Here is a 10642-nt window from a genome sequence, read left to right as displayed (position 1 = left end):
CTCGTGATCTGCCCGTCTCGGCCTCCCAAAGTGCTGGGATGACAGGCTTGAGCCACCGCACCCGGCCCTAAGACTATTCTTATTGCTTACTTGATTCTACTGTCCATTATGGTAACCATACCCACCTTGCCTTTGGCAGTTGAATGTCTTCACTTGGTTCCTGCCACCCTGGGACCCAATTACTCCCACTGCATTAAGTTTCCCAGTTCAGTGACTGCAGGTGCCACTGTAAAGTCTAGCCCACAGGGAAGAGCAATCACAGGGCTCTTCAAGGATGCCAGGGTACCCTTCACAAACTCATTTCTCATAGTCATGGTAAAACGTGTGTCTTTTGGACCCTCCCAGGATGGGTGAGTCGATCTTAAATGGCAAGTCCACTCTAACATAATTTCTCTGAACCTCTAAAACCCTTCCTCTACATTAATCGAGCATTTCTAACTAATTCACTGTGAGCCATCTTTTGGTTCCTTTTTCAGTCATTCAACTAAACAAGCTATGAGAGCCCTTTCTAATTCCCCAAGCTGCAGCATTAAATGCAAAAATCTCTGCTTAGGCCAGCTGCGGTGGCTCACACCTGCAATCCCAACACTTTCCAAGTCTGAAGTGGGTGGATTGCTTGAGCGCGGGAGTTCGTGACCAGCCTGGGCAACATGGCAAAACCCTGTCTCTACAAAAAATACAAAAATTAGTCAAACGTGGTAACGAATGCCTGTATTTCCAGCTACTTGGGAGGCTGAAGAGGGAGGATTGATTGAGCCTCAAGAGGTCAAGGCTGCAGTGAGCCGTGATCTGTTGCCTGGGCAACAGAACAAGACCCTGTCTCCAAAAAGTAAATAAATAAAAATAATCTCTGTTTAGTAAGTCCATGTCAATAAACTCAGCCTGATTCAACTTTATTTTCCTTCCACCATCATCCCCTGCCCTTAATATCCATCCCTATACATATTCTCCAGATTTCTGTCTGTATAAATTTAAAAACTCAAATAGTTCTTTTAGAATATATATATGGAGTATATTCCTGAGGACCCAAAGGAGTCAAATTTGCTCACATTTGAGAAGCATAAACCTACAATGATGATGATGGTAACGAAAAATATTTATTAATTTTATAAATAGGTAACAACTAATTAGGCATTTTGCTATTTTCTACCATGTTCTAAGTACTTTACATGTAACTTATTTAATCATCATAGTAACTCAATTGGGTAGTTTAATTTTTATCCCATTCAACAAATGAAGCATAAAGAGCCTAAGTAACTTGCCCAAGGTCGTATAGGATGTGAGCCCATGCAGTCTGGCTCTAGGGCCTGAACTCTCAATCACTGTGTCTTGCCCCTGCCAGCTACTCTAGCTCATCCCTCGTTGCTCTCCTCCTTGCTCCTCATCTCTTAGCCACTCTCAACTAAAGACTGTTCTCCAACATAAGAGAGCCTCTTATGGCTCCCCGCTTTTATTTATGTGCCCTATCAAGAGAATGTGTCCCATCACTCCTCCAAAATCAGCCAGATGCACTACTACCACTTTTACAAGTCTCACTCCAAGCACTTTCTTTTGTGGAGCTTTACTTAATCATTCTTTCCTCCCCAACTTCCCTAACAAGAATTAGAAGCTCCTTGGCTGTCTCACAGTTCTTTTTTGGCTCTTGAAGGGCTTTTATTCCATTTGCACCATCATAGTAATTATTTTTTATGTTACTTTGCATCAAGGGCAAGGAGAAGGCCTCACATGTCTTTGTATCTGCCATGACTTGGGGATATAGCAGACATTCAATAAATGTTTATTAACTCAATGTATGAAGAAGAAAAACAAATAAACATAAGAAAAAATTCAGCTTTACTATTTCAACAAATAACCAATATCAAATAGATAAAGGATTTTAATGATAATATCCAGTGTTGGTGAGACTATAGGAAAATAAGCACTTCAGAACACAATTTCCCATTCAATACCTAATTCCCTCAATCCCATTTCAGCTTTTTTCCATTTCTTATTCTTGGATAACACTATAGATTAAATCTCTTTCTCAGGTGCTCATTTTTCTATAATCTATTTTTATTGTTGAAATTTCAAGATTGATTAGCATACTATATTTTAAGTTACTTTTGGTTTGCTAATGACATTTTTTTTACCATAGACTTTTTACAGACGATTTTATAGCAGTTGGAGTGGTGTGGAGGTAAGGGTAACATTACTATACTACAGGGCAGAAAATTGATAACTATCAGACAGTCTGATGTTAAGTCTCTCACCTCTTTTCCCAAAAGGGGTATCTCCTTGGCCTGTTTTCCTTATTAAGCTACTCCTCCCTTCCCTCCTTCAGCCATGAACTTGGCACTCCTTCTCTTCTTTTATCTCCACACATCCTCAACTCCTCTATCCAGGGCTACACCCAGAAATTTAAAATTTCTCCCTCTTATTAAGCAAAACAATTCACTACTCTCTGCACCTCAGAGTCTGCCCCATCTTGGCCATGTCCTGGGGACTTCTTAAACGAACTCCACCAAAATGCTCCACCAAATGGATTAAAATTGTTTAAATGTCACATGATCTGACCATATTAATGAGACTTAAAACACTTACGTCACGGGATCTGTTCTTTCTGGAGGTGGTGCAGGATTCATAAACATGGATGGTTCAGTAATTTTCTGAAGAGGTTTTAACTGAAAAAAATGTAAGTGTATTTTAGCACTGCTTAGTTACAATTAAAACTCACTAATTGTAATGCCATACCATATTAATACCGTAATGCTATGAATAACCCAGGACTATGAAACAGGCCTTAAATGAGACATGTAAGGAAATAAGGAATTAAGAGAGGAAAGAAAAAATTAACATTTATTGGGTACTAACTATTGGCCAAGCATTTTATTATACTTTTAATCTTATTTAACCATCTCAATAAACCTATATGGTAAGTAACTAAGCATATTCTACAGATGATACTGAAGATCAGTAATTTGTTCAAGGCTACACAATAGGCAAAAGTCAGGACTTGAATGTAGCTTTATCTGCCCCCAGTGTAGTGCCCTGTTTACAGTATCACGACAGGTTAAGTAGGGGACCATATCACTGAAAAATTCATAGATATGAAATCAAGTTTTTATTTTGAACTTTTATTATATATCCCATTTTTTTCCGTACAATTCCTTTGTTCCTGGTTTTTAGTAGATTCCACCTACATAAAATAACACTTGCCCAGTTTTATCTGAAAAGAATACCTCTCCTTAAAAATGACTATTACTACATATTATACTTATGTTCAGACACAAAACCTACCTCTGGAGTTGGTGCTCATATGCTAAAACTGTCACAAAAAGAGTAAACAATTAGGGGTCCCTATAAGGCCTAATTATGATAAGAAATTTTTAAAATAACAGAAGAAAAAGTAAAAATTCAAAGCAGAGAAGGGAAAAAAAGCTTGTTCCTTGTGGCTTTCATCTGTATATTACTTCTGATTCAAAATGTATTAAACATCAGTATAATATAGGCAAAATTTTAAAACATATTGCAGAGATTTCTCAGTTGACATAGTGGTAGACTTGTTTAATAAGGCTGATGTCTTCACTCTCAATTCCTAATTTAAAAAGACCCAAAACTTTAAAAAGGAAAAACTGAAAGTGAAAAATGATATGCAAATAAAGGTCATTTCCCCTACACAACAGCAGCACTAACAGGACTGCATTTTTGAATACCACAAAGCTGATGACACCCAGGAATATTAAGAGTTCTTTCAATATTTGATGACAGTATATATTGGTACAACTTTCTGGAACAATTACTTGAAAAGGTCATTGTTTTGGACAAGAATTTCCTTTCTAGGAATCTGGCCTAAGGACACAATGAAAGAAAAGGATATAGGTTAGTGCATAAAAGTATCTGTGGCAATGTGGACCTATGGTAGTGAATTTAAAGGAGGAAGTCAAAACTAGGAAGATATCTTCTTTGGGTTTTATTACTCTCTTGATGAATCAAGGAGAGTTCAAATAACATCAGATGTTGAAATAACTGTGGAGGAAAGGACCATATGAGTACAAAATATTATCTGAATTAGATCAATTACTCCATTTTGTTTTCCCAGAGCAGGATCTCACTGTGTTGCCCAGGCTGACTCATGTGATCCTCCTGCTTCAGCCTCCAGAGTAGCTAGGATTACAGGTGTGAGCCATCAGGCCAGGCAATTACTCAATTTTTAATAACTATTTTTTGCAGAAATCTACACTGATTTCTTGAATATTGGTACCTTAAATTACATCAATATGTATGTGTACACACAAATAAAAGCAAGTTTTATTTTATTTTTTTGAGACAGAGTCTCACTCTATCGCCCAGGCTGGAGTGCTGTGGTACGATCTCGGCTCACTACAACTCCCGCCTCCCAGGTTCAAGCGATTCTCCTGCTCCAGTCTCCCGAGTAGCTGGGATTACAGGTGCCTGCCACCATGCCCAGCTAATTTTCGTATTTTTAGTAGAGATGGGGTTTTGCCGTGTTGGAAAGGCTGGTCTCGAACTCCCAGCCTCAGGTGATTCGCCCAGCCCGGCCTCCCAAAGTGTTGGGATTATGGGTGTGAGCCACCACGCCTAGCCTAAAATCAAGTTTTATAATAAAGACATGTCAAATAAAATATCATTGCTTTAAAATGTATAAACAAATCATAGTAAAGTCTCATCTTTCTTTAGGCTGAAGAAAAGCTCACATACCCCAAGATCGGGAGGTAAAGAAGCATCTTTTAAAAATATTTATTTTAAATAATTGATCACACTAAAATAGGGCCTCAGAAGAGGATGATCTGACTGAAGGGTTACAACAGAATAACCTTTGAAAAGCGGGGAACTAACCTGATGTGAAAATCCATAACCAAAGTTTCCATAGGAGAACATAAATTCCACCTCCAGCCTGCAGACAAACTAAACATGTGGTAAATTTTATTGTTTATCAGGATGATATTTTAATGGAGAAGTGACAAAAAGTGATATTTTTACTTTACAAATCTGTAAGTTAGAAAAGCCAAAGTATGAATCTCCTGACTTTTATAAAAGCATTTACACAAGGAACTCCTACAGAAGAATTTATTGAGTTCCTAAAATGTTAAAACTTTTTATGTTAAAGTTAAGTAGTAGTATACAATTAAAATATGGAAAATATCAACTTCTAATTGTTACTAGGATTACACTGAGACACTGACATACATATATATACATGTAGATTCATACATGTATATGAATAAATATACATTCATGCATGTATACTTTTAAATATTTACTAACACTCCTCTTACCTCCAGTCCCAGTTTCAGATAAAATTTTGATTTAGACAAGTGATTTCACTTCTCTGAAACCCAGGTTGCTTATATGTGAAATAAAGGAGGGCATGAGAGGTAATAAAGTCAAGTGTCCATCATTCTGTTTTTTACGTTCCTGGCCCCTGTTTTGGCCATTGGCAGCAAAAGTCTCTCTGAATAGAAAGATCAATTAATCTAACTACTAATTTTAAGCACTTAAAAAGAAATTAAATTAAGAACTGTAAACAACTCTTTAGAAACTCCCCAGAGAGAAAAATAATACTTCCTCGATTTAGCAAGTGAGGCTCCTGAGGCTATGCAGTCAAGGCAGCAGCCAGAGGCATTCTACTCTCTTACCCAACGATTTCTAATTTTATCACCATTTAGCAAAAAAAAAAAAAAAAAAAAAAAAAAAGAAGAAGAAGAAGAGGAGGAGGAAGAGGAGATTTTTGTTAGTAAATATTGTACTTCCTAACTTCCTATTTCATACATTTCTACTATTTCAAACAGTGACTGGTACAGTAACTAAAAGAATAAAAAACATGTAGGCTACAAATAATATCACAGTAAAGTTACATGAAATGTTAAGAAAATATTACATGCACATAAAACTTAAGAAGTTTCAGGAAAGTCCTTACTATGTTTCTATGCAACACTTGGACTTCTTCAATGAAGCACCCTTTCTAGAAAAAAAAAATAAAAAATTTTAAATATAGAATTAGTCATGTATTTCCCTGTATGTTACCTAAACCAAGGGTCGCCAACCCCTAGACCATGGGCTGGTACTGGTCCATGGCCCATTAGGAACCGGGCTGCACAGCAGGAAATGAGTGGTGGGCAAGCGAGCAAAGCTTCATCTGTATTTACAGCCACTTCCCATCACTCACATTACTGCCTGAGCTTCACCTCCTGCCAGATCAGTGGGGGCATTAGATTCTCACAGGAGCACGAACCCAATTGTGAACTGTGCATGCGAGGGATCTAGGTTGTGAGCTCCTTATGAGAGTCTAATGCCTGATGATCTGTCATTGCCTCCCATCATCCCCAGATAGGACTGTCTAGTTGCAGGAAACCAAGCTCAGGGCTCCCACTGATTCTACGTTCTGGTGAGTTAGTTGTATAATTATTTCACTATATATTACAATGTAACAATAATAGAAATAAAGTGCACAATAAATGTAATGCACTTGAACCATCTCAACCCACCCTCCCCACGCTGGTCTGTGGAAAACTTTGCTTCCACAAAAATCATCCCTGGTGCCAAAACGGTTGGGGACCAGTGATCTAAACCACAAATCAGGTAATAATTTTTCAAATGCACATATGAACCTAATAGCCAAAGTACAAACATAAGGAATGTTCAAAGGAAGAAAATAAAAATTCCAAGTTCAAATAACAGAAATAAATGTATTTATATTATGTTGTAGACAAAAATGTTCTGCTAAGTTACAGTTCCCCTTTTTGAAAGTCTTAAAGGAACTGCCGTGCCTACATTGTTTTTGAGGCTGTATCGAGCATCCTTAACGTAACTAACTCCATCTTAGAAAAAGACTCCATTTTATATTTTATAGGGCACTTTGCCAATAAGGATAAGATGTTTCGTTTAACGCACAAATAAAAAAATAAAGACTACATTCAATCAGATAAGGACAGAAACAAGCACACTCTTCCACTATCTGTTTTCAGCAGAGGACTCTGTGACTATAAAAGATTAGGCTTTCAGCAGCTCGAAACAGCCATCTTAACTGACACCATCTTACAGCCACTTGTGATAAGAACTTGATTTCTGCCACTGAAGGTTCTGCAACCTCAGACTCCTCCTTGCGAGACCGATGGACTGCCCAGCCCAGACCAGGGCTCCTTTTGTCTTCTTTGCTCCCCATAGGCCAGTTCGTTAACCTTTTCTCCTATTTCTTTTTCCTCTTGATATTAAATGTTACTTTGTTGTGGAATGTAATGTTTACATATTAAATGTACTATTAGATATGTTTGCAATATGGACTGACCTGTGGAGTGGCCTGAGCCTGTGTGCCCATGGCATGCCAAGTGAACGGGAGGTACTAAGGAGAATTGGCTCCTTAGGAACTCAATGTAGCTTGTGGCTTTCGTGATTGAAATAGCATTAGTAAAAGCCTGCCATTGTGGAAAGACACAAACATGCATGGGCCTGGTTACCTCTAACCTTGCACCCTCCTGAGAGATGGGTTACTTGAACATAACTCTACGTGATAAGCTGACTCCTGATAGGACTGAGTACTTCTCTCATCTCTCAGGGATGGCTGGATCTTTCAAACCATGTTAACCTTTGGTATCCTTGCTCAATATCTAGTCATCTCTGCTGTTATGAGTAGGTCCACAATTTTCCAGAAACTTTCTGAGTGCCAAAATGACATCAGAAGTAAAAAATTCCATACCTGGCCTATGTGACAAGTCACAATCAATATACAATGAAGACTTTGTTTCACGCACAAAATTATTTAAAATACTCTATAAAATTACCACTAGGCTATGTGTATAATATGTATATGAAACATAAATGAACTTCATGTTTAGAATTGGGTCTCATCCCCAAGCTATCTCATTATGTGTATGCAAATATTCCAAAATTAGAAGTCCAAAATGCCTTTGGTCCCAAGCTTTTTCAGATAAGTGATATTTAACCCGTACAGACATTCTGGAAAATATTATGGGTGTTCCTCAAAAAATTAAAAATATCATTACTATATGATCCAGCAATCCCACTTCTGAGTATACATTTAAAGGGACTGAAATCCGTATGTCAAAGAGATATCTGCACTCATGTCAGCACGATAGCCAAGATATGGAAGCAACCTAGTGTCCACCACCAAATGAACAGATGAATATGTGGTGTATATACCTACATGCAATGGAATACTATGCAACTTTAAAATAAAAAGAAATTCTGTCATTTGTGACATAGATGAAACTGGAGAATCTTATGCTAAGTGAAATAAGCCAGGCACAGAAAGACAGACACTGTATGATCTCACTTATCTGTGGAATCTAAAAAAGTCGATCTCATAGAAACAGTAGAAAGGTGGTTACCAGAGGCTGGGGAGTAGGGGTAGGAATGGAGAAAGGGAAGATGTGTATAAAGTTAGACTGGAGGAGCAGGTCCTAGTGATCTACTGCACTGCCTGGTTAATAATAACATATTGTATATTTCAAAATTGCTGAATAAAATAGATTTTCCTCATCCTCACTATAAAAAAAGATAAGTTGGTGAGGTGATGGAAATATTAATTGGTTTGATTGAATCTTTTTCAGTGTATACTTAGATCAAAACATTACATTGTACCCCATAAATATATGCAGTATTTGTCAATTAAAAATAAATAATCAGCTAAAAAATTAATTTATGAGCAAACAGAGCAATATATCCATATGGAATTTTATACAGCAGCAAAAAATTCACACTAGCTAAGTGTATTAATATTAGAAACATACTATATTTAGAAATATAAAGTAATATTTCTACAATCATACATAAGTAGTAAAGCTATGAAAAAATAAGCGAATAATAAATACAAAGTTTGGGATAATCATTTTTTCTTGAGGGAGAGGGAGGAGACAGAAGATGGCATCAAGCAGCAACATAAAGACTTGAACTCTATGTTTATTGTAATAAAACAGAGAAAATGCAAAAATCTTGCATTATAAAAGTCCTTTAGACCTCATCTTCTCCCTATGCTATATGCTATGGTTGTCATATGCATTACCTCTCCAAACATTATAAACCGCACAGATCAGGTTATAATTTTTACTTTAAATAGTCACACAAATTTTAAAGAAAGTTATAAGAAAACAATAGCCTTTCCTCTAGCACCTCCATTCTGCTGTTGAGCCCATTCCACAAATTTTTAATTTCAGATATTTTACTTTTCAGTTCCAGAATATGCATTTGGGTCTTTTTATATTTTCTATTTTTCTGTTTATGTTTATAAGAAAGAATTGGAAAGAAACTCTGAACAATGAAACATTATATTAGAATTGTGGAATGATGGGTGATTTCTGAATTTTAAAAAATTTACCTTTGTATTTTACAATATTGGCATATTATTGATCTTACAAAAATAAATATTGAAAATTATGCATATATGCTTCTAGTCTAAGTATCTAAGTTTCTACATTTTCTTCAACAAAAATTAACTAATAAGTAATGTCACATTTTTTGATGCCTAAATTGCCATAGTCAAAGGAACTTCAGTCATTTCCAAAGATCTTCTCCCAAAATATTTTTGAGACTCACTGGTTGCTTATACTTACACATTACTCCATATGTTTATCTCCTTCTTCATCTCTTTCTATGTATTAGAAATTTATCTGATTTTCCCCAAGTTCTTATCATGAAAATTTTCAAACACACAAACCACTCAAAAGACTCCAATAAATACACTCCATGGAGGTTTAAAGAAATTCAAATATTTGTTTAACAACCGTTAAAATTGTTTAACAGTGTGCCATTTTTTAAAATCTCTGTGTGTGTATGGATATATGTTTGCTGATCTATTTATAAGTTGCAATCATCATTACTCTTCACTCCCAATGTTAAAACTTTACCTTGGATACTGTAAAAAAAAGAATATTCATACATATATATCCACAATATCAGTATTACACCCAAGAAAATTAACAATTCTAGAATTTTTTCTAATATTCAGTAAATATTTATTAGATTTTCCTAATTGTCCCAAGAATGTCTTTTATTTATGTTTATGCTTTTTTTTTGAGACAGGGTCTCACTCTGTTGCCCAGGCTGGGGTGCAGTGGTGCAATCATGGCTCACTGTAGCCTCTACCTCACTGGGCTTAGGTGATTCTCCTGCCTAAGCCCCGCATGTAGCCGGAATTACAGGCAGGCGTCACCATGCCTGACTAATTTTTTGTGGGTGTTTTTCTGTGGGTTTTGTTTTGTGGGTTTTGGGGTTTTGTTTGTTTGTTTGTTTGTTTGTTTTAGAGAAGGTGTTTTACCATGTTCCCCAGGCTGGTCTCAAACTCCTGGGCTCAAGCAATCCACCTCCCTTAGCCTCCCAAAGTCCTGGAATCACAGGTGTGAACCACCATGCCTGGCTCCCAAGAGAGTCTTTTATAACTTTTTCAAATCTGTATTCAGTCAAACTGGTTGTATCTCTTTAAATCTAGAACAGTTTCTTCCATCTTTGGTGCATTTTGTTTTTTTAGTGATCACAGCTATTTAAAGAATCTACACTGGTATGTCCCATTTCTGTACTTATCTTAAGGTATTAACTTTTTCCCTACTTACCAAATTCCCGTAAACTTGAAGTTAGTTCTACACTCAGCTTGATTAGATTTGGGTTAAACTTTTTTTTTTTTTTTTTTTTT

General features: G+C 36.5%; 1 protein-coding gene across 1 annotated transcript in view; it reads right to left on the bottom strand.

The window, feature by feature from the left end:
• ALS2CR11 (amyotrophic lateral sclerosis 2 (juvenile) chromosome region, candidate 11) overlaps positions 1–10642 on the bottom strand; it is a 194948-nt gene that overhangs the window by 131459 nt on the left and 52847 nt on the right. Inside the window, exons 5-7 of the mRNA XM_011950005.1 lie at positions 5918–5962; positions 4837–4905; positions 2581–2660 (exon numbers count right to left, since the gene is read on the bottom strand). Coding sequence (XP_011805395.1) covers positions 2581–2660; positions 4837–4905; positions 5918–5962 — 194 coding nt within the window. The remainder of the gene's footprint in view (positions 1–2580; positions 2661–4836; positions 4906–5917; positions 5963–10642) is intronic.

The sequence above is a fragment of the Colobus angolensis genome, unplaced genomic scaffold, assembly GCF_000951035.1.
Source record: "Colobus angolensis palliatus isolate OR3802 unplaced genomic scaffold, Cang.pa_1.0 Scaffold30, whole genome shotgun sequence".
NCBI classification, from domain to species: domain Eukaryota; kingdom Metazoa; phylum Chordata; class Mammalia; order Primates; family Cercopithecidae; genus Colobus; species Colobus angolensis.
Note: the sequence above shows the minus strand (reverse complement) of the source record. Positions and strands in the feature narration are given on the sequence as shown.